This window comes from Clytia hemisphaerica, unplaced genomic scaffold, assembly GCF_902728285.1.
Source record: "Clytia hemisphaerica strain Z4C2 unplaced genomic scaffold, Clytia hemisphaerica genome assembly, whole genome shotgun sequence".
Taxonomy (NCBI): domain Eukaryota; kingdom Metazoa; phylum Cnidaria; class Hydrozoa; order Leptothecata; family Clytiidae; genus Clytia; species Clytia hemisphaerica.
Window position 1 is genome coordinate 30579 of NW_027103811.1, and position 25358 is coordinate 55936.

Consider the following 25358-nt stretch of genomic DNA (forward strand, 5'->3'; position numbering starts at 1 on the left):
ATGCTAAAAGGGCATGAAAAATGGCCTGCATTTTGGAGGAAGACAAAAAAATTAAAAAGGTAGTGAAAATTCATTTGTCATGTCTCTGTTGCAGAAATGTTGGCTCATTTGTGTTGTTTTAAAATTGCTAAGTTTATGGACATTAAAATATGCGTACGTGCAGGTGCGTGTGCACAGCTGTATTTTATCTTAGCCTTCAAACTGCAACCCAATTTAACCAACATAACCCTTTTCTTGTGGAACAAACTTTTTAAAATGTTGATGCGGGTCGAAAGCCCTGGGGGCTACCCAAAATCTTTTGGGGGACTTAAAACTCAGAGGGAACTTAATTTTTGCCTGGGACCTAAGCCCAGGCTGGCGCTATGTTCCCTACCCTATCGTTAGATCGGGTAACTTGCTTCAGTGGAGGCTAACATGCATATACTATAGTCTGTATATTTGCAAAAAAGTGGTGACAAAGCATGGTTTTGACCCTGCAGACTGTTCAAATTTGTCAAATTAAATCAAGTAAAACTTGTAAGGCTGCCAAACTAGGTGTAAAATATGAATCCCATACAGGGGGGGTCAAGCAGTTACTACAAGACACTTAGGCTGCACGCATCCCCTCTGATATGGTTTGATATAGGGGATGCATATCGTCTAAAATATTTCTGTCCCAACTTTCCCCCCGTCTTTTCTTTTTTTTCTTTTTTGATTATGCGTCATAGCAATACAATGACTTCTTTTTTTCTTTGTTCAATGAATGAAAATTGATAATTATGAAAACAACAGCACAATGACTTCAATTTTTTCTTTCTTTGATTGGATGTGACGAAATTATGTAAATTTATGCAAATTTTTGTTACCCCAAATTTGAGGTAACTCTCAGACGAGAATTTCATACACGATACGCATCCCCTATAACAAAATAAATTCTGGGGATGCACGAAGCCTACAAGACACTATGCCAGTTAGTACCGTGGTGGTGTGCCATGTGAATTGGATGAAATCACTTAGTACTCAGGTGTACAGCCTTTTCACAGCCAAATGCTTTGGAAAATTGTCTTGGGCCCTTGAAAAAGGTTAAAATTACATGGAACATGACTAAACTTATTATGGCATAGAAAACTTTTTTTATTATGAGTACAGTACCGTAAGTTGGTCTAATGTCAACATCCCTCGTTAGAGATAGGAACAATAGGAAGGTCGGAATCACTTGGACTCCTCGAATGATTGCTAAGCAAAGAAAATTAGTTTCAATCAGCGATTCCGACCTTCCTATTATTCCTATCTCTAAAAAAAGGTGACAAAATTAGAAGAGGGATGTCGACATTACACCAACTTACGGTAAATGAATTAATGAAAAACCTCATGATTATATTTTTTTCAATGTTTAGATTCTAGAATAAATATATACCAATAATTATAGTTACAAAGCAATGGTACCTTTGCTAGATTTTCACGAGTGTTTGAAGGACTCACCAAAATTCAGGTTAACTTTTTTTTTACTTTAAAAAGAAAGAAATGAAAAACATAATAATCGAATAAACCAATCCTCACCCCATCCCCAATGAATTTTCTGACTTGAAAACAAAAGAATTTAAGTCCCCAGCCATAAAAAATATGAAAATATCAATCACCATCGAGTTTCAGTCCGTTATTTTTCCCCACTGGCTGAAAAAATCCTACTGGGTCCGTGAGAAGGGGGTTTTTTGACCTTGAAACAGGGAATATAATATTCGTTTTCATAAAAGAAACTTATTATCAAACATTTTACTTTTATTGCAATTTCTTTCATAGGGCTGATTTAGAAGATAGGGAAAATACATTGCATAATTTAGAGCATCATCTGGAAAAGGTATTTTGTTCTTCTTTGAACAGAAGTCATCAATCAAGATTTCTTCATTTAAACTTTCGCACTTTATAGTTCTCTCTGAAAGAATCAGCATAACAGTACATAATTCTAATCAAAAGTTTCAACGCGAGTTCCACTTGAGGCTTTTTGATAGACTGGATGGTGTGTACCAAGTTTTGATACTCAAAAAATATACTTCTAAATAAAATATACAATATGAGACTTATAAGACTTCTAGTAGAAAAGCCACTTTTTTTAACCTAATACTTGCAACTTGCCACTTCTTATTTTTTACAATTTTTTCAGGCCTTGCGTATTTATTACATAAAAATGAATATGGAAGTATTTAACACGAATTGAAAAATTTCGTGTTAATAAAAACCCCCTTAATTAAAACCAGCCGTGGTGTCCTTGAACAGTGATCAAAGTTCTTCCGTCTCAGACGGATTTCCGTCTCACAGAAATTGTTGTCAAAGTTTTCCATCTCAGTCAGAAATGGTTATTTAGCGAGAAATAGTGATTTTATTCTCTAGAATAATTCCATCAAAGTTTTAAAAATTGGATTTCAAGCATGTTTTGTATATACCTTGTATATACATAGTAGGACGTTCATATATTTTTATTTTTCAACCTATTTTAGATAGATGTATATTTTCGCTGTATGATAGGCATTTTAAGAACATTCTGAGTTGTTTTAATTAATAAATCTTAGTGCCTTTTTAGCCAATCTAGGGGTTAAAAAATCTGAAAATTTTCTGACCCTCGGCCCCAACCATGGTGGGGCCTGCAGGTGTCACTGTATACCAAATTATCTCTATCAAAAAATTTTCCGTCTCACAGAAAAAAACTGCTTTGACCACTGGAAGCAAATAAAATTTGTGTTAATTTTTTGCGTGTTAATTTCAAGGCTGTTAAATACTTCCATATTTATTTTCATGTAATAAGGTAATATTATAAAGAAAATATGTAAAAAGACCGTTATTGATAAACTGTAAATTTAAATGAGATTGTTTCATAGAGGTCAATAGACCTGCGAAATATACTTCTATAATAATAATTTTTCTTCCTAGCTGTAAGTTTACGGTTTACTAAAAGATCAACCATACTATTTCTTTTGATTATACTTTATTTCACTTATTGTGGTTTCTTCTTTCTTTTAGCTTGTCAAAATTTCAAATCATGTTGTTGAATCTGGAAAAGTATTCGGCCAGAATATTGGGTACACATTTTAGCTAGGGTCCTTTTTAGATTTCTTTTGTATTGGAAAGCTTGGTATCTACTGAAAAAATAACTTTATCACAAGAAAAACTTGTCTAGAAAAAAGTTTTTTTTTTAATTTTTTTTTGCACTGAAGTTAAAAATAATAAGCAATGGAGAATAAAAACAGCTCATAACTTTTTTGTTCGTTAATTTTTTTTTTAAGTAAAACAATAATAATAGATTGTCTGGATTTACTTTTTGCAACAAGAAATTAGCAAAAACTTTTTCTAGTTCTAGTTTATTTACAATTTAAAAATCCTATAGGACCTATCCTATTCTTGTTGTCTCTTTGTTAGATTAATATTCTCTTGTTGAACCTAGATCCCTGGTTGCAAGTTTTGACTCCATGTCAGCACAATTCCCATCCGACCCATTTGTGTCAAAATCACTTATAAAGATCAATACAGTTTTGGGAGATTTGCAGAGCTTTTTAATGGTAGGTTAAGTGATTTACTACTCCGTCACGTTTATAATCAGTCCACATCTCTATCTCAGCTTGAATTTGATTTTATCTCCGTCTGTCTGTCTGTCTATATCCCAACTTTGAGAATTCAAAAAATGGTCTTGGTTTAAATTTGCACACTAGTTCAATTGGGTTTTTCAATAGATGGAAAAAGTACTTAAGTTGATATCAGTGCAGCAGGCACGTCATTCTTTAAATTAATGGACAAGATATAACAACAAATTGAGAAACTTAGACGTCTCCATAGCTAAAAACATCTTCCATTTCTTGTTTTAAAGGTTTTTCTAGAGCAAACACAAAAATCAATTACCAATAGTATGCACCATTTTGTCAAAGAGTAAGAAAGATTTCACTACTTTGATTAAATGATTTTTGCGCATTTTATTTTCGCACAGAAATACGAATAATAATATAAGACAGAGGCCTACTGTTTGCTGCTGGTACATTAAAAAATGTGCGGACTAGAAATTGTAATAAATGTGTTGAAATCTCATCTAAGCGCTCTGTTTAATGTCCCTCTGGACATACCTCAGGATGCAAGGTCTAGCTTGACAATTAAGGTATCTTTTATCTAAAACAGAAAGTTTTATATTGAATATTTTCATAAAAATCTTTTTAGAGGGTTGCTTTTACCAAGAAACTTTTAGACATTGACTTTTACTGAAAACAATTTAAATTCTCCATTTTAGTGACATCAAAAAGGTCAAGGAATCAAAGAAATATTTTGACAAGATAAGTGATGACCTTGATAGGTAAGCTTTCAGTGTAATAGACCTTATCGGATAATAATGTGAAGGTCGGAATCGCTGATGGAAACTTTTTTTCCTTGCTTAGCGATTAGGGAGGAAAAAATCTTTTGTCTACCAGTGATTCTGACCTTCCTACCTTCCCATCTCTAATAAAGGGTGTCGAAATTAGAGGAGGGATGTCGACATTAGACCAACTTACTAATTAACATTTACTTCGCTTCTACCTAGTTTTTGTGACTTCTATCATAGTCATATTAAAAACCCTTGTCTGGTAATGTACTGTTTTATCTATATTGTCAAATTTTCTTTTGTTGTAAATAAAGGGCAAGCTGTAATTTGCATACTTTTTTATCATGATATACCATTTTTGACTATTGGGAATTGGTTTATTTTTGAGTTACATGATCAAAAACTATGCGAAACAAATTTATTTAAATACGAAAGCTCTGTTAACAATAGAAAGAAAAAGCCTTCCAGACCAGGGTTTTTTATAAACGACTATGCTTCTATTAGGCTTACTCATGCTTTTCTTTATGAACAAACTATTTATTACTAGTTCATTTTTACATTGAAATAAAGTTTTCCTTGCTTTACTACAATATTGGGTTTTTAGGGTAGGCTTAGTTATGAGTTACGATTTTCAGAATTTCAATCAAGATGTATGCTGGAAATTGCTTTTGATTCTTTTACTAGTGCTTTGGTTAAGAACAGTCAACTTCTGAAAAACTGTAAACGAAGCGATGCAGAAGAGGTAAGAAAATTATCAGACCCCTTGTATCAAATGTACTAGTTTGAACTGGTTTGAATTATCTCTTTATTACTCTTAAAATTCTCAAACCTCGTACCTTAGTTTGTTCACCCACAGGACCAGTTTACAATAGCAATGCTTTTTTGTTTTATTTAGTTGATGATTAAACGTCTGTGCATGAAACTTTTTAGGTTATGTTTTTAACTATTTGATTTTTGGAAAATATATATTTTACAGATACTTTCCCATAAATTTAGTTTGACTGAAAAGCAATATATTTTTGTTTCACTTTGCCACAATACCCGTGTTTTCTATTTCCTAGTATAAAAACTGAAGCAATTTTGCATATACACTTTGAATTATAGTTAACACATTTCACATTGTATTTTATTGTTCCTCAATTTTTTTAGGCTGAAAATGTTTTAATCGCAACCAAATCTGGATTTCATCACACTGCACTTGACTATTGTTTTCTAGTAAGCTTTTTTGTCAAAACCCAATTCTAACAATCACAAAATAATGCTAAGCACTGTTATTGGGCAATTCCAAGAAATTGTCAATGCCTGATTGAACCGCCTCTATGAGTGCTATGGAATAGTGCATGGGTTGCAGTGCTCCTAGGTCCCTAATGGTGGTATTCAGTCAAAAATGAGCATGAGGTTACGCCGCACTCCTTATTCTAAATTTTTTAGGTTTTTAATTATAAAGTTTGTTCTAATATTTTCTTTACAATTTGTTTTCAGCTGAACAGTCTGGAATCGAAAAAGAGGTTTCACATTCTTAGTCAGGTAAAAATTGACAAAAATTCCTTTGTGTAGTACCACTATATTCTGTTTCCTCGATTTAGGCATAAAATAACAGTGGAATAATTGAAAGTAGTTATCTGTTGAGAAATTTAATGAAAATACATCAACTGCTAGAACAGATATTCAAGACTTTAGTCGCTTGGATTTAAATCTTTTTGTAAAAATGCAATGCCTATTTTTGGAATGTGGGTAAAGCTTTTTTTTCAATTCACATGTCAGCGTATTAACCTAAACAGCCTTTTTTAGGCTCACAATGTTTTTTAATAATATTCATCTATGCTTTACAGATAGTGATGTTTATAAATGGATTTTACATGTACCACAAGCAAGGTCATGAAGTTTTATTGAATTTTGAAGACTACCGAACAGATATTTCACGACAGGTAAATTCCTAATTTTTGATGATATGAAAAGGTGATTTCCAATACAATATTCAAATAACTTAGTCTTGAAGTGCATAGGAAAAATGAGTTAATTGGCAGGGGTCAGGATTGTATTTTGGAAACTTTAAGGTATATATCCACTAAAATTTGGCTTTTCTCTCGACAGCTGATTTTTTTTTTCACAAATTAATAAAGAGGGGGTCCTCAATTTGAACATTAGCATAATGAGCCAAACACACAACGGATAGAGCTTTCACCTGAGACACTTTTTATAAAAAACGCTCATATTAAAAAGAGCTACAAAGTCATTAAAGATTTGCTTTCTTTCTTTAGCTTGAGCTGTTACATTCCGACTTTTTGGTTGACCAAAAGGAGATGGAAGAAAGACACTCACTTGTCATCCAAAAAGTAAAGAAATTCAAGTTGGGCGAAAATAGAAAGATGAAGTGTTTCCGGAATGCGGGTCAAGGAAAAAAGCTATCGTGCGGCCGGCTGGAAAAAACTTTTTTTGCTATTTTTGAATAACTTAAGATCATTGAAATAGAACTTTAAAGATAACTTTTATGTACAAGCAGTATGAAGCAAGCCCTGAATACTAATGTATCAACTACTAACGAAGTCTGCGGCTGGGTCAGAAAATTATTATTTTTCACCCGGTCGGTTTCCGGAGACACTACATTTTTTTTATTTTCGCCTCAATCTATAATTTTACTTAAAAACCCCCCACATAGGCCTTTTCATAAACCATTTCGAGTGCAACGACTACCTCGTTTTGAAACCATTCATTACCGAAGGTGATTAAATCCCTTGAAATTTTAAGTGTTGCTTTTATGTATAGAATCAAATTTTTGTGAACTTCTCTGGGAATCAATCACCATAGCAATATTTTGAAAACGAGGTAAGCGTTGCTCGTGACGTAATTTATGAAAAGGTCTAATTCTCGGTATCCCCGAGTCCTTGAAAATGCTGATCCCTAAACTCATAGATGGTATCTCATTCCATTGAAAACTCTTTCAGAAAAAGTTTAATTCTTTCGTTAGGCACCAAATGATACAAACATACTCACCACTAGACTATATCTAATGGATGTTTGGTCAAAGAACTTTTATATTCTTATTTTATTGTGATCTTAGAATAGCTGCTATTATATCGACCTTTCCCTTTCTTGCTACCCAACCTCTTTGTGAGAAAAATTTTGGTTTCCCAACTTTCTTCGATTTTTTCAGAGGAAACCATCCCCCTGAAGAAAAGGGGGCAGGAAACATCAGTTTGCGAATGTAGTCTACCATCAATATTTTTCACAATCACCTCTTCCAACGGCAACACATTCTTCTTCCAGTAACTACTTCTCAAAAGTCAAAATTTTAACTTTTTGGTGCATCCATTTCGCATCGCTTTCGCTCTTGGTATTATTAAGACTGATGACTGATAAGTTTTATTTCAATTTCTTTACTAGAATAATGAATTTGAAAACATTTTGAATCAATCGCTACCAAGGAGTAGAAAGTAAGTCAGCGAAAATTTTACTTTAGTTATTTTACATTCAAAGGTCTTGGTAAATATGCTAGGTCAATGCAACTGGCTTTTTTAGTGAAATTCATTAGTTGTTGACATGCTTCTCTTTGTTTTTTTTTAGTCTGGTCATTATGGAAGGATATTTATTCAAGAGGGCAAGCAATACTTTCAAATCATGGAATAAGTAAGTAGTATTTCTTTTGAATTTGATCTGTCCCGCAATAAAATATATTGAATGGTTGGATTGCGATGGGCCATTTTATTTGAACGAACATTCCCAGGAGTATTTTAAGAAGAATTCCCAGCAGGAGGTGATCTAAGGAAGTTTTGTCATTTTTCCATTTTTCCAGGGGTGAAATAAAAACATTTAACATTCCAGGAACCTCAAGTCCATTCGCTTTAAGTGTGCACTAATCTTTATTTTCGAGAATTTGTTTTTTCGTCCACCCCACATAAAAATGGATATTTGATGGAACACCCGATTAACATCCTTGATGGAAGCTTATTGCTGTAATAAAACGACGCTTTATGTCTTATGAGACATGCTTAAATTAAGAAAGATTTCCCAACTCGTTTATGTTTCTTTTTTTCAGACGCTGGTTCGTTATTCAGAATAATAAATTATATTACACTCATCGTTCGGCTAAAAAGGTAAACTTACTCTCCGATCATCGATGCAAATGTTGTCAAAGATGAAACTATTGTAGGGATATGAATTTTGATGTGACTCAAAGTTTTTTTTACTTTTATCAAATTATGGTCCCAACAACAAATGGGTACCGTATTACTTCGAATAAACTCCTCTACCTTTAAGCGCCTTTCCTGAAAACCAAAAAAATAATAAACGCACCGATGCGAGGTAATATGGTATTCTGGCCTTGCTTGGAAAGCAAATCGAAATGTAGTGCTTACTTTTATTTGCGAATTTCCTATATGTATTTTATCAATCCTTTGTTATTCAGAATTCATTATTCTCATCATATTTTCAGGAGGGTATAACCGAGATGGTGGACTTGAGGTTGTCGACGGTGAAAAATGCAGTAGATGTTGATCGGAGGTTCACGTTTTCTGTTGTTTGCCCTACCAAGTAAGTCCAAAAATCCTGTATTTAAATGCACTTAAATGTAGCTGAACCTCACCTTAAATTGATTAACACACAATTATTTAGTAGTCCCCGATTTAGTAGTTCTCTACATGGTTTAGGTCTTTCCACTTATCAAATGGTAGCAATATATGAAAAGGAAACATCATGTTACGTTTTTCTTGTCCGAAATTATAATTCAACGTTTAAAATATTTTTATGAGCTTTGCACGATAACTCGTGTGGTGTCCCTAGCCACAACCTTGCGATGGGTCCCTAGCCTCAACCTTGCAATGGGTCCCTAGCCTCAACCTTGCGATGGGTCCCTAGCCTCTACTTTGCGACGGAGATTCCGAAGCCTAAACCACGAGGCCTCTACTACCCTTCTTTCTCTCCTCATTTTAATTCTTACCCTCTTACAGGTGTTGGTATTTACAAGCAGATAACGAAAAGACAAAAGATCATTGGATGAACGTTATGCAGGTATTATGATTTATTTTATGATATTATCTTATGCTTGGATCCGGTATTTCTTTTCAATAGGTTGAGCGTTTTCCTTACAATTTTCGAACAAAAATAAACTTGGAAGCTGTACCAATCTTTATCATTTTTAAAAATCTTCGGGTGTTCTTAACATTTTGAGTTCTAATCCTAAGAATGTTCTTGAAATGTTCTTAATTTCGCCATTTTATGTATATTTTGTGCAATTTCCTAAGAGATCGGGTGTTTTAGAGTCCATAGAGCATTAAAAAAACTTGCTCTTAAAATTTTGGTAATCCTTGTGTTCCAAGAGGTTCTTTATAGATTCCTTCAGTAAAAAAATAGCCTGAAAATAAATGATTCTTTTTACTTTCAGATGGCTATTGCGCGTGCGTTGAATGACCCGGAAACTAACGTAAGTTTTATATAATTTTTTTTATTTTCCGCATCCTCAAAAATTTCAGGTTTTCAGAGACGGTTTCTTTTTATTCGTCTTTGTTCTATAGTGTTTGTCAGAGATATTCATCCCTTATTGTTTCAACATTATTTTAAACAGTTTTTTATTCAAGACTGTTCAATTTTCTTATATCGGTATTATAGGATGATCTTCCAGATGATTCTTTTGAAAAGTTACACCCTCAATAGTAAGATTATTCTACTTCTGCTGGTTATCCTTCTGATTTGCATGTACTATTTACAAACATTGGATCATTTGCAATTTGAAAAAAATCCAGCAAAGCTTTCACGAGACTATATTCAAATTATTTACTCTTTAATATTCTTTTGATTTGTATGTGTTTACAAACATTGGATCATTTGCAATTTTGAAAAAATACAACAAAAGTTTCATTTGACTATCCTTAATGCGAACTCGATGAATTTATTCGAATTGTAAAAAGACATGGATTATCAAAAGTGTGTGTTTTATGAGGTTTCTCCTTGAAGAGATATCGGCTTTTCTCCACAAGGTCAATAATTTTGCAATAATTTGTTACTTTATTTCGCTTACAGTTTGTTGACACAGATACGAGAGTTACCAGGGAACAACGAATGTGCTGACTGTGGGGAAAGTAGTAAGTTTTCTACTGACATACAACATCCATTACGTCTGTATATGGGATCGGGAGTTTTTTTGTTGGGCTGCATTTGAAATAAGATTAACTTTACGACAATGATTTTTTTCAAAATTTTCTCATTCTGTTGAAAGAGTAGGTAATCGAAAGTTCTATTTAATTCTAACGATAATATTGTATAGTTCAAGCATTATATTATCACACTAAAACCTATTTTATTTACAATGAACTACACGTATAAACAAACCTAGCAAACTTTGGTAACGTTTTTCCTCCGATTTTATAAATTTCTTCTTTTGACTTCTTTAAAGATCCAAAGTGGGCGAGCATAAATCTTGGTATCGCATTTTGCATTGTCTGCTCTGGAATACACAGGTATGTATTTTAAACTAGTAATACATAAAGGCTGATTTCCAGTTTGCGAGTATACACTTAGGCTGGAGTTAAAAGAAATGTTGGTTCGTCGTCGCCCGACCCTAAATTTTGGAAGTGGTGGCTCGGTCGATCGGGAAATATCTTTATTTTGAATATCTATAAGATTTTTAAAACGTCAGTCTGTTTATATTTAGGCAATCATGAAAGGATAATGGACGACGAACTAGAAGGGACTTTTCGCAATTTTACGATTCTTATGCTTTAGATTGAATGGGACGGATAAGATAAAGGTTTTGATTTGAAGGCTTGGGATTTTGCAGAAAAAAAGCTTTAAAAATGGCATTAAATCTTTTTGGGTCGGCGGGTTTCGAGGAAGCGCCTGTCGGCAAACCAACATATGTTTAAGCCTTACGTCTTTCTCTTAAAAACTTGGTGCACACTTGTAAGTAAATGATCTCTACTTTTCGACTACGGTCACACTGTCCTGAATAAAAACATACACGCTCGTTTTTAAATAACAGTATATAGAACAAAAAATCTTCTCATTTCGTAGGAGTCTCGGCGTACACATTTCGAAAGTTCGTTCAATTACTCTTGATGATTGGGATACGGAGTCAATAAATGTAAGTTCAATGTCTTAAACACTTGACCTTTATTATACCCTGAACTTAGCTATATCCCCCATCTTTGATCGGGGATGGTAGCACTATTCGATGCGGGTGAATTTATAATTTGATCTAATTTTCTATATTTTTTCACTCATTTTGAGTATTGCTACCATTACAGTTCTACAGAAAAAACTCCAATCAAAGGTTTTGCCTGGCCGGGATTGAGAAACCTATCCATGGCTTGTAACTCTCGGCGTTCTTAAAACTAAAATGCCCCCTATTGGAGCTTACTGAGCACCTCACTAAAAACCGGGATTTTTCATCTCGTTTCTTAGTGAGTTCCACTTTGACGAATTCAATGATGCAAACTCGATATTTTCGCTACTGCAAGAGCTTCGTAAGTTTAAAGTGGCGTCAAAAAATCGAATGTTTAGAGCCCGAAAACCCGGGCTCAAAACATTCGAAAAAGTCGCAAAGTGGAATAGACGTTAATTAAGTAAAAAAAAGCGGGTGACGTCTAGTATCAGCTAATTGGAGCTTGGATTCTCACATACTTCGCTCTACGGCAATAGGATTTCTCATTACTTTTTACTCTTTCTTGTTACTCTTTCTTGTTACCACGCCATTTTTTTGATTTGAATTTGTATCATTTTTATTATTTTGTTGTAGTTGATGTTAGAGCTTGGTAATGAAGTGATAAATGGTGTTTACGAAGCCTCTATACCCAACGGATGGCAGAAACCTACTCCTCAGAGCCCTCGGTAAGACCGCTAAAAGCGTAGTTTGAGTGTTGCATCGCCTTTTTCGATGCGCTTACTTCATGGCTTAAAAATGAAAAAGCTGCAATTTGCTTGCTCATTAATCCCTAGCTATGATGGATCTCCGCGAAATGCTTACTGTTGGCGAATTTTCCTAGCCCATGCCGTGAAATCTTTTTTTGCAAAATCTTTACGAGAACTCGCTTGTCTTAAAATTACATTCGACGTGTTTAACACAACCAATACACGTGATTTTGTTGGCTTAAAAAAACATTTTCGCGTTGTTGTAGCTGGAATTACAAATTCAAACGCAGTTCTAAAATCATTTCAGGAAAGACCGAGAAGACTGGATTAAAGCAAAATACGTCGATAAAAAATTCGTCTACCGTATGCCGAACACCTCGTCGTCTACCGCATCAAAATCCTCCAAACTAGCACGTCGCGACGTCTTGAAACGAGGCACGGATGGCGTATTACGTAAATATTCTTCTGACCGCGTAGACGTCATAGATATGGAAACGATAAGCGGCCGCGCGGAGAAACACGGATCAGTATCGTCCGTCGACTCAATTGACTCAGATGACGAAAATGATAATTGTTTAGGACCAGACGCGGTGAGTGGTCTTTGTAATGTAATATTTTAGGTTTTAGTGGTATCTTTTCGACTTTTCATTGAGAGACCATAGTGCATAATATCGTGAATTCTAATTAGGCATTATCATCAAAGCAAATCATACCTTTATTATTTTTGGTTTGTTTAATACACGACTGTTAAATAGATCATACATATATTTTCTAGCCAGATGTACTATAGCTTTAGCATTTTCAATTTCAGTCGTTATTCGAGTCCGCAAAGAGCAAAAACCTTTCTATGATGGTTATGGCCTTTTCTAATGGTATGTTTTTTTCTTAGTCTTTGTAAAGTAATATTTAGTCTGAGAGGAATGATAATACCTAAGTTAATCAATGTTTTCAGCGAGGTTGGCTAAAACTACCATTCAGCTCAATAAATCAACAAGAATAGCAGAAAATGTGGAAGCCCTTAAAATTTCATCCGTTCATGCACTCTCAATTCGTTTGTGAAACGATGATGTAGTTACACCTCGATATCCAAGTTGCATTGCAAATGTTATTCCTTGTTAAAATCATTTCTCGGTGTAAATGAAATTGCTAAACGTTTCTCCGTACTTTTACAGCATTTAATTTTGAATTTGTTGTATGCGTTCTTGTTTTAGGTGCGGACGTCAATTGGGTCAATGAAAAAGCGGACAATAAAACAGCTCTTCATCAATCCGTCATCACGGTAAATAAACTTGAAGTCTTCGTCTCCCAGACTAGAATATTTTGCTTTCCCATGTCATTTCTTTATTAGAAAGTTGTATTTTAAACCCATCTAGAAATTATTTGCCGGACCAGTAAGCACAAAGGTCAAAGCTGATTTTTATAAATCTCTGAAATCTTCTCCTTCTTGTAATTTCCTGAAAAATCTCATCGTTGCCCAGTGTGCTATTCAATGTTCGACTCGACGGTGCGAAATTTTAGTTTTGTTAATGCTTAGAAGTATTCTCAGCAGTCGGAAGTTGCATTGTTAGTTTTAAGTGTCTTAAAGTGTCTCGACGGTACAGTGTATCAGAGTGACTCATAAGAATTGATTACATGTTACAAATTTTACAGGGTTCAGTATCTGCAAGTGAATATTTATTACAAAATGGAGCTCAAGTCAACGCACAAGACAATTTTGGTAGAAGTGCACTTCATTATGCTGCCATGCACGGCAGTACTGGGTAAGAGTTATATTAGGCAATTATATGTCCTACTGGTGGGTCTGCAAATTTGGACGAGAATCCATCCATTCTAACTAGGAATTCCATTATGTTTATTGGTGTGCCTAAACGTGGATCTCAGTTCTGTTCGTTTATTTAAAGATCTTTTGTTTTGAGTTAATGATATGAAACTTCTCAATTTATCATTGAGCACAAACTTTGAGGAATTCTTTTGTTAATTTTGCTTTGTCAGGATAACAAGCGCGCCTCCTTTCTATACCATGAAAAAATTATCTTTGAACACAAATTGCACGTTTTACCTCCGTTTACAAATGGACGAGCGTGAATGATTACCTCACATGACAACGTGGGTTGAATTTTTCGTTTTTGGAGGCAATGTTTCTGTCTTTAAGTTGAACTCCATAGACATTATGTTCAGTTTCATCAAAGTTGGCTTCAGTAACACTGTCATCGGTCATTCCTTTATTATTTTATCTCCGGACCTTTAACCATAAACTTTTACTTCGGTCGAATAAAAAAAAATTCGCAACTCATTTGCAGACTCCAAACACTGTATGCCAGTATTTTCCAACTCTTAACCGTATTCCATTTTTGCGTCCTTTTCTAGACATACTTGTTTGTTCTTAAAACGAGATGCAGATCAAAAACTAAAGGATAAGGAAAATCAGGTAATTTGAAAGATTATTTTTGTTGAAAAAGTATTGCGAGATTTATATAGATTCTTTTTACCTCATTGAAGACACAGTAGTGTAGTGGTCATCGGCCTCGACTTCCGTGCGGGAGGTTCGATTCCCACTCGGTGCTGCGATTCACTTGACAAGTGAATGTACCTTGGCCCGGGTGAACCCATACCATGTGAGGGGAATAGGGTACCATCACTCTGATACAAGAGTATGGGGAGATATGCTGGGCATTGAATGTGGTGTGGTGAAGGTACTCATATGTTCAGTACCTGCGAGAACGCAAGGTTCTCCCGTACTATGCGAGTATCATCATCGATACAGCACGGCTCTGATGCGTCGCGAGCACAGAGTGCAATGTCTGGTAAGCGCTGTGATTTCCCTATCTAGGGGTAGGAAACTATCCCGGGATAGGGTCTGGTCCGTTATATAATTTCGACACCCTTCTTTAAAGATAGGAATGATATCGGAGGGTCCACTTCTTCTCTTCTTTCTTTTACCTCATACAAAGTATATCTGACTACAGGATACCTTTTTGTCTATTTCGGTGAAAAGCCGGGGTGAAAAGACTGTTAACATTCGTGTAATTTTTAGGGAAATTTCTTTAGAAATATCATATCTTCTATTCATTTGTCCATTCATTCGTTTAATTTTTAGGATGCACTCACAATAGCACTACAAAATACACATGCTGATATTGTTACGCTGTAAGTTGCACGCTTTTATATAAAAACTAGTAAATTTTTGTTGAACCTGAGATTGTTCTTTAAAATTTCTATTGTTATGAGAGCTTAAATGTGAGGCTGGTTTTCTTATAGGTAAAAAAGCGTCTTTATTCTTTTATTACACTTTTTTTATAAGAATAATGAGTCTCAAAATCGCCAAAAAATAAGAACAATTTAAGAACAATGCTGAGCCTGAAATTACTCAATTTCAAGCAATTTATAGGGGTTAAAGTAATAAAAATTGGGTAGAACGCCTAAAATATCTCAATTAACCCTATAAATAAGAACAGAATAAGAACAAATTTGAGGCTCAAAGTGTCAAAAAAAATAAGAACAGTGGAGCCTCAGAGAAATTTTACTGGTTCTTACAAAAAAAAGTGTACTGTCAAAAACAACGTAGGATATGCGACTGCTTTTTAGAAAATGCATTCTTGATTTTCTTGCGTGGTTGAGGGAAATCTAGATTTTCATCGTTTTATTAACCATTTTCAACATTGAAACTTGAACTGATCTGCAGATCTGGTAAATGAGTCAAATAATCTGAAATACCTGCACCCCGAAAACGGTTTTGAATACTTTGAAAATATTTTTTTTTAACTCTATCTTTACATTTCTGTCTTCTGTTTTAGGATACGTTTGGCACGCCTACATGAAGAAATTAAAGAAACCGATATTACGATGGGAGGTAAAGCGAAAATTTCGTTTAATTTGAGATGAATTTTGACAACCTAGGGTGGGATGATTTGTCACGGTGGTCTTTACTTAGAGAGAAAAAACTCCAGCAAAAGATTTGTGGTTTATTTGTTAAAACCGATAGAATTTTTTTTTGCTCAATTTTTGAAGAAGTATGACAACCCAGGGTTGAGAGAAAAATCTCCAGGACAGGGTTTCTGGTTTGGTTGGCGAAAACCGATAGGATTTTTTTTGCTCAATTTTTGAAGAAGTATGACAAGCCAGGGTTGATAGAAAAATCTCCAGCAAAAGGTTTCTGGTTTGGTTGGCGAAAGCCGATAGGATTTTTTTTGCTCAATTTTTGAAGAAGTATGACAACCCAGGGTTGATAGAAAAATCCCCAGCAAAGGGTTTCTGGTTGGGTTGGCGAAAACCGATAGGATTTTCTATTTTGTTTAATCCTTTGAGGAATTATATCAACCTTAGGTTAGTTGAACCAATGTACCAAAGGGTTCATTAGAGAGTAAAAATCCAGAGGATGATTTTTGACGTTGGTTTGGTAAAAACCGATGAGGTCAAAGGTCAAAAGGCGTAATCTTACTTAGTCTTTTTGGTTGAGGTGGAAAAATCAAAGGGTCGATGAATTCTAGTTCTGTTCGATAAATTCTAGTTCTGTTCGATAAATTCTAGTTCTGTTCGATAAATTCTAGTTCTGTTCGATAAATTCTAGTTCTGTTCGATAAATTCTAGTTCTGTTCGATAAATTCTAGTTCTGTTCGATAAATTCTAGTTCTGTTCGATAAATTCTAGTTCTGTTCGATAATTTCTAGTTCTGTTCGAAAATCGATCTTAAAATCCACGTTGTTTACTTTCTACAATACACTTACAAACATATTTTTTTTGGACCTGTGTATTTATGGGTGTTTTCGTTTCCCCGCTGCATCGTTAGTATTTTTTGTTTCTTCTACCCAGGCGATGAAACTGTGACGGAAGTATTCAAAGACTTTTCAAACAGAGCTGTAAAGCATGAACGGCAAACGTACATTTAGTAATGGCGTTTGTGATTTCGTAAGTTGTTTTACCATATTTTACCATTGTGCAGTCTAATACTTGTATCTCCTTGGTCCAGAATCTCCGCTTTGGTCTCCTTGGGTACGAAGCATTTGAGGTTATTAGGGGTTTGGTTCGCCCAAACTAAGACATGATTTTTGATCATCTATGTATCAAGAACGCTTTATTAGTTTGATCTTTGAAAACGAACATTGGCTTACGACTTATCCTACAGTTTTAATCTTGTTCTATAAATATGATATTACATTATTCTGTAATAGTTTTATGATATTATATAGTGATAATATAATTTTGCAACAACAATTTATTTTTATATTTTTCAAGTAGTATATTAATTTAGAATACTTTCATACAGTAATTAGAAAATTGAAAGTTTTTTAACAAAAGGTAACAAGTTCCAATCTTTTTATATGCATTCTTTTTTTTTAGACATAATGTTTTATGTTATAAAATTTGATGTTACACTACACATTATATATTATAGTATGAAGGGCATGTTATATAGGTATTACTGTTTTGTCCCCTGATGTATGTATTTTTTTTTCGTAGACTAGATATGAATTTTTTGTGACCTTTTTGGAACCGGTTTGAAATATTTTCGTCAAGATTAGATTAGCCAGTGAGCAGTGATTTCTTTTCCTCAAAACGGATTTTCCCGAATGGAAATGATTATTATGATATACGGTGAAGTCTCCATAACCTGAACCTCTATAACTCGAATATCTCCTTAACTCGAACAAGTGTGTGTTCCACGCGCGTGTGTTCGAGTTATGGAGACTCAACTGTACAAAATCTACATCTATGAAAATTTCCCTGATCACCTTAGTACAAGAAATTCACTATTTGTGTAATAAAGGTAATACACGGGTTTCGAATTAAATTTTTGCTTAGCTTTAGCTTTGATCCCATGTAAATTTGCACGAAAAATATCAAGTAAACTAGACTGGAGTCGTTTATAATGCGTGTAATACTAATAATACCAATACTAATAATAATAATACGGGATTTAGTTTGTATAAACGACTGGAAGAATCCGGTGTTCGAGCCTTATAGATACAGGGGCTAGCTACGCAGAAACTTGCGTAGCGAGAAAACAATTTATCAAGCAACAACAAACTCTCAAAACGAAATCAACTCAAAATGAAAAACTTTCAATACACAAATCCACACATATTCTTTTTTCTGAAGAATTATTTTGAGCAGGAAAAGATTATAATTGCAATATTGACACTTTTCTTTTGTTTGGAGTTAGTGCACAAAGGTTTCTAGACGACTATAATTGTTCCATTCATTACTTTTTGCTTTATTTCTACTATGTATAAATTAGTCGTCTAGCTTGCTAGACTACAAGTAAACAGAACGAAAATTGGCCGTGTATCAAGCAATTTTAGCTCATTTTTCCATTTTGACAGACTTTATGGGTCATTATGAAAACAAACGGCATTTCCCCTTATCGCTCCTTTTATTTACTTGATTTTTTCTCTCGCGCCAGATTTAATTCGAAACCCGTGTATTAATATTGTAACCTGCTCACTTACGTTTTTGTCATTCTGTAATTATCTTATGCCGTTACCTCAAAACCTTGACCTTTTTGTGATTTTAATGACATTGGGAAATTCTGAGCGACCCTGTTACTAATTAAGCAAAGGGAAAAACCGGAACAATAATTTTTTTGTCAAAGTAAATAATTCATATCAATATGATATGAATGACAAAGTTTTTTATAAGCATATTTTTCCGATAAGCTCTGATTATGAAACTAACTAAAAGTCGAGGCTTTTTGACATAAAGGGAATGCAAAATTTTGTTAACAGCTATATGCTTAGAGGAGCTCGGATGAATGATAGTAGAATGTCTATGAAGCAAGAATGTTCAGTTTGAATACCAAAACTTTTCTTATGAAGAGATTTCAATGTTCAAGTTTACAGTCTATGGCGATTTCCCCATTCACTTTATATCCATACTTTTGAACCACAAGTATTTGTTATATCAAAACTGTCTCCGTTGCTATCTTACTGTCAAGTGGACTGTGTATGTAGTGGTCCGTTCGGAGTGGGTTACCAGATTTCCTTCTCGCTCAAGGCTTGTACACCCCCCACTCTAAGCTCACCCGGTGGTTGGGATTGACCAATGCAATTTTAATGACTGCACGTTTCTTTATAAGATTTATAAATTTTGGTTAAAGGAAGGCTTAGTTTATTGGCTTAAAAGTGGTATAACTTTTCTTAACTATCTCTGAAGATGAGACTGGATTTTTTTATGGCCAAAATCGAGCAGCCCAAATTAGCCTTAGAAAAACGTTAAAGATGAGGTGTTACATCATTTTAAATTGCAGCTTTCAAGCTAAATTAACGACTTTACTGCTAATGTAAAGAACTAAAAAACAGGTAACATATATAAAGTAAAATCTAGACTGGGATATTGAGCAAGGTCCTTGATAGCCTAGTAACTAGTTGATTTATTTCTGCACAACAATTCGTAAATGCACATAAAATTTTTTCTTGGTCAGTTTCTTTTTCACTTGACTGAATTTGAAAACATATATTATTAACTGTAAATAGTTTATTATAATTATTTTTTAATAACATTCATTCGAAGTTCGGATTTTTGTGGATAATTTTAATGAATCGAAATGGAATTTATTCGCTAAATTTGAACCCTCAGATGCAAAGATTTTTAGCCAAATACATAAAAAAGTAGAATTTTAAATAATTCTATTCAGATTTTAATAAAATTATATACCCCGCTACAATTAAGTTGGAGTGACTTAAATCTTTCTATTCTGATTTGAAAATAACTAAAAATTCTTTGGAATTTTAGTTAACAAAAATTATATTTTTACATTTTATTGATTTGATTTACTTAAAAAATGTAAAATTTTAAAGGAAAATATTTTTTCTGCTTACGTAGAAAATTTGGTAATTTTGTCTGTAAAAGTAAAATTTCATATTTTGCAAATGAGTAAGGTTTTCAGTTAATTTTTTCGACATTTTGTATATAGTTCAAATAATTGTGCAATTTGTATGAATTATTTTCTGTTTATTTTCTAGACTACTTACTTAAAATATTATAACAGTTAAAATAATTTTATTACTTTGAAAATATTTTAATGAAAATGAAACTCATATATTCTTTAATTCATTCATATACATTTTACAACCCATTTTGCTGTAATATGGCAGTATTTTCCGGATGAGCTGGAGTTTTTACAACATCGGCTAACTTTTTTTTCGTGTGTATTTTACCGAATAGTCCCGCGCGGCTTTTTCTTTTCTACGCGCGGAAATATAAACCGAAAAAAATATGGCTGTATGTTTCCTCGTGTTACAATGTATGAAAACAAGGACTCGAATATGAATAGAAGACTCCTAAAAAAATGCTTTAATTATTTTTATTTTTCCTAATAAATAAAATATGATTGTTTTAAAATTATTATCTGATTTTAATTGGATGTAAATTTCGAAATTATTGTTCTAAGAAATAAAACAAGTCTCAAAGATTGGTCTGTATTTTATTACCCTTTTGTTTCCACCGCGAAAGCCAGAAAAACACAAAAACACAAGTAAATTTTTTTCAACATCTCACACGTGCGTTTGTAATATCTTCTAGAAGCCTTACATGTTTTTTTTTTTATAAGCAAGTGTATGCCCCTTGGTTGGGCTCATGTATGCTTAAGTTCTCAAAGCATCCAGGCATATTTTATGCTTATTATATGCTTAAGAATCACGCTAATGATTCACCCCGAGCCAAGTTTTTAATGAAATTTCAAAAATTTTGTAAAAATTTGCTCAGATTTTAAGAGCAGTGGAATGTAGCTAGCCGTGGAATGTCTTATTTTTTACTTGAACTCTACCAAACTTTATTTTAAACAGATAAAATGACCACTTGAAAAATATTTTAGGCTGGCATATATGCTCATGTTATGCTTAGGAATTCTGCAAATCTGAGCCTTCATATGCTTATAAGCGTTATGCTTATAAAAAAAAAAACATGTATTGAATTTTATACTCTATTTACTGATTATACGTTGCTGGACACTGCTTTGGACAAAGGACTCGTTTAACTGGAAATACTCTGATACTGATATAACTCGTTGCTGGACACTGCTTTGGACTAAGGACTCGTTTAACTGGAAATACTCTGATACTGATATTACTCGTTGCTGGACACTGCTTTGGACTAAGGACTCGTTTAACTGGAAATACTCTGATACTGATATTACTCGTTGCTGGACACTGCTTTGGACTAAGGACTCGTTTTAACTGGAAATACTCTGATACTGATATTACTCGTTGCTGGACACTGCTTTGGACTAAGGACTCGTTTAACTGGAAATACTCTGATACTGATATTACTCGTTGCTGGACACTGCTTTGGACTAAGGACTCGTTTAACTGGAAAAACTCTGATACTGATATTACTTGTTGCTGGACACTGCTTTGGACTAAGGACTCGTTTAACTGGAAAAACTCTGATACTGATATTATACGCTGTTGCTGGAATACTTTGAATTTTTTTGTGTTTATTTGAAATGGCTGCTTCTTCCTCATCTTCAGCACTTTTGTCATCCAAAGCTATTGGCAGTAAACGAGGAAAGGGGGCTTGTGATGTTTGTCACAAGGAATACACAAACAGAAAGAAACCAAAACTTTGTGGTTGCGGACATGAAATCGGTGGTTCTTTTGTCGAGAAATTGAAGAATCCATCATGTCCAGCAAGTGTAGAGATTTACAATACGCAAACTTCTTCATTTCGGTCGGTTAAATTGACTCCAAATGATGACAGAAGCTTTGTTTATGTGCAGCAGGACAATAAAATTTGCTATGCAGGTCCTTGCAAGTCATCAAATGAACAATCAAAAATTTCTCAAATGAAATTCACTTGCAAACATATTGAGAAAGATGCAATCAACCCTGTGTATCAGGTATCATTTTCTGAAGATAAAATCAGATCTTTTACCCCAGATATTTCTTTGGCGGAAGAAATGATTTCTGTCCAAAATTCAACATCACTCGGACCCACTGTATCTAAAGTATCTCACAAGTCATATGCTGTCAAGTCAACAGTGACTACCACTGCAGAAATGGGTTTCAGCCATGTGATGGAAGTCACAAATAAACGTACCAAAGATTCACATTTGAAGTGTTTGGTAAATGAATGCAAAAGGCCAAAAAAGAAGTCTAATCATACAAAGACAGTAAGTGAAATATTTCAAAATACATGTTTTTATACACGTTTTTTTTTTTATTAGAACCCAGTTAATAAGAACGTTTAGGCTGAAATTCGTTGAAAAATTAAGAACATCGTAAGAACATGCCCAGCCTCAGTTTGGAAAAAAATGACAAGAAACTACAATTTTTCTTCTTTTCAAGCAGTTTTAACCCAACTTAGGCATGGATTTTCTAAAATCGATAGTCAAATATTGTCCAAATTGTACTAATTTTATATGCTCTTTATTTTGCATGATATTGTCGATTTAGAGTAAAAATTATTAGTAAAATTAAGAACTCATTTAAGACTGAAAATTGCTAAAAAAATAAGCACATCCAGGCTCAGCCAAATTTTAAGTGTTCTAATAAAAAAAACAACGTGTATGACCAGATGACCTTTACAACAATTGATTAAGACTAAAAACTCATTTATCAAGATTACAGAATTTTGAGCGCGGGCTAATTTTACTTTTGTTTTCAGTGTTTAGGGAAATAGGGGATATGGAAATATTTTTTTTTTGAGAAACTAGTTTTACCAAGCAGTCTCAATGTTTCTAAAGAAATCAGCCTTTTGATCCTTAAATGTTTCTTACATGTTTTTAAACTTTTTGACATAATCAGCCTATTTTTCATGCAAAGAAAAGAAAACATTTGTGTTGATTGGAAGGTTCTTATAAAAACCGAATTAAATAATGTTATTTTCTCATTCTCAGCCTCAGCGGTTTCTTAAATGTTTCTTAGATTTTAGGCATTGTGAGCCTTATGTTTCGTGTGTTTTTTTTTTAAATGTGTATGCCAAACTCGATTAATCAAACTTGTCAAACCAATGACATGCCCCCCCCCGGGGAGCTACACCTAAAATTTGCCATATAAGAGGTGGGAGCTGCTTGCTTTTCCCGACAAGCGGGCGAGCTCTATCTTGGGGGGGAACCTGCATTAGTTTATGTAACTCTGGGGGCTAAATAACACTTCCTAAATATTTTTCTTTACTGTTGGTTTTTAATTTCTCTAAACCTTTATGTTTTCATGCAAAGTGTGATCTGATCCTTAAAATGCAAAAATGAAGACATTGCATTCTCTAAAAGTGCACACACATGTAAATAGAGCTTTGTGAATGCCATAAAATTTTCCCCCTATACTGGGACCTAAAATTTTATCAGGCTGGGGGGACCTAAATTTGGCGGGGGACCTAGAACCCCAGTCGGAGCCATGCAATGGAACAATCAAACTCCATCGAACAATCTAAGTTCGATTAAAAAAATTATCAAACCTAATTGAACACAAATTTGATTTTTGCGACTGTGGCGGCACTAGTTTGCTATAATTAGGACTATGAATAATTTAAAGCTACTGAAGTTGAGCCCTGTGTGAGACACACATTCAACTACCTTAAGTGGATAAATTTTAGCGGGATTAAATTTGGTGAATTTGGTAAATCCAAGCCAAAAACTTTAGAAACAGATCACTCTGTAAATTAAATCCCCTCCAAATAAAAAAAAAAAGAATATTATGTGAAAAATGACTTTTTAGTATATTTTACAGTAACTTTACCCATTTTATCATCAATCGCCCAAATTAAATCCACGTCAAAATTAATCCACCTAAGGTAGGTTATAAGGTAATACTAAATCATGTTGCAAAAAATGATCCCTTTTTGATGAAGAGTAGTCTCTTAAAAACATTTCTCTACATTACACAAAGTAAATGTTTTTTCTCACTTAGGTTAGTGGAAAGAAGGTATGCGTGCATCTTCATTTAGTCATTCTTGCCAGACAAATTTGTGAAGGAATTTATGATGCCAAAGTTGAAGAAACAGACCATGACAAGAAAGAAGTGGAAAATGAAAATAAAACTGGTGCATCTGAAACACCACACTATGACAGCACTGTCAAAAAATTGATGTCAAACACAATTCCTTACAATATTCCACCAAATGTTGTTCGTTTAAGTGACCAGATGGTTGTTCCAGAACAAGAAAGACTTGTATTTGAATCTAAGGAGAGCGTTTGTTCCCTTTGCCAAGGTCAACTTAGTGAATCCATGTATCCACAAGGATGTAATTACGCTTGCTTTCGGGTATTTTAGGGTTTAATACAAGGTAATTTTTTTGCAAATCTTTTAAGTTTTGGACATAACATCAAATAATTCTTTTCTTGTAGAGATAACTCAACACCATCTCATGAAGCAATTTTATTTCGAAAAAAAATCCGAAAAGTCACATTTTAAGGATTACCATTTTGCATCATTGTGTAGCAAAAAAGTAATGAAACGATTGTGCACAAATTCCAAAACAATCCTATTTTTAGGCAGTTTCTCACCCAATTTTACCCCCAAAAAATTCTTCTAAAAGATTTGAGTCCGTCAGATTTTAAACATTACAATTCTATATCAGTGTGCAAAGAGATATGCTCATTTCGGACCTATTACTACACGTTTTTTTTTTAAGGAAAACACTTTTAAGAAACACGAGGCTCAGAATGCCTAAAAACTAAGAAACATGCTGAGACTGAGAATGAGAAAATAACATTTTTCAATTCGTTTTTTCTAAGAACCTTCCAATCAAAACAATTTTTTTTTTCTTTGCATGAAAAATAGGCTGATTATGTCAAAAAGTTTAGAAACATGTAAGAAACATTTAAGGCTCAAAAGGCCGATTTCTTAAGAAACATCGAGGCTACTTGGTAAAACTAGTTTCTTAAACAAGTGATACTTTCATGGACCTACCTGGTTATGCATTTAACAAATATAATTGATATCTACGTGAGCATGACCGTTAAACAATCATTCAGAACACAAATAGTAACGATCTATTAAAATTAGTCGTTTGTTTCTTATAAAAAAACGTTTAGAAACCAAAATTTCATGCTCTTGAAATATTCTTTCATATTCAAGACTTCGTGAGCAAAAAAAAAACATCCATCTAATTAAAAAATTGAGTAATTTGGCTAATAACATTGGTGCATGCTTATTAATAGTGATTCTTACAAATAAAGATGCGTTTTTTGAGCTGAAAAATTCTTTTTTCACAAAAATCTGCTCGAGCCATCTTTTACATATTTTCATGTAAAAAATCAGAAAAAAAA

At 33.7% G+C, this 25358-nt stretch overlaps 2 protein-coding genes across 2 annotated transcripts; both read left to right on the forward strand.

The window, feature by feature from the left end:
* The first annotated feature begins 1380 nt into the window (after positions 1-1380).
* On the forward strand, positions 1381-18174 carry LOC136806556 (arf-GAP with coiled-coil, ANK repeat and PH domain-containing protein 2-like). Its single transcript, XM_067063142.1, has 30 exons — positions 1381-1471; positions 1780-1837; positions 2995-3053; positions 3416-3530; positions 3836-3894; positions 4247-4309; positions 5000-5057; positions 5465-5530; positions 5798-5842; positions 6148-6243; positions 6577-6651; positions 7700-7749; positions 7880-7942; positions 8352-8409; positions 8748-8845; positions 9262-9322; positions 9696-9734; positions 9920-9963; positions 10331-10392; positions 10704-10767; positions 11321-11390; positions 12045-12136; positions 12465-12747; positions 12969-13029; positions 13369-13436; positions 13808-13917; positions 14525-14585; positions 15255-15304; positions 15952-16007; positions 16967-18174. The coding sequence occupies exons 1-30, from the start codon at positions 1419-1421 to the stop codon at positions 17041-17043; spliced, it is 2214 nt and encodes a 737-aa protein (XP_066919243.1). The 5' UTR covers positions 1381-1418; the 3' UTR covers positions 17044-18174.
* A 3154-nt stretch (positions 18175-21328) lies between these two features.
* On the forward strand, positions 21329-24440 carry LOC136806599 (uncharacterized). Its single transcript, XM_067063191.1, has 3 exons — positions 21329-22262; positions 23998-24351; positions 24435-24440. The coding sequence occupies exons 1-3, from the start codon at positions 21597-21599 to the stop codon at positions 24438-24440; spliced, it is 1026 nt and encodes a 341-aa protein (XP_066919292.1). The 5' UTR covers positions 21329-21596.
* Positions 24441-25358: the final 918 nt, after the last annotated feature.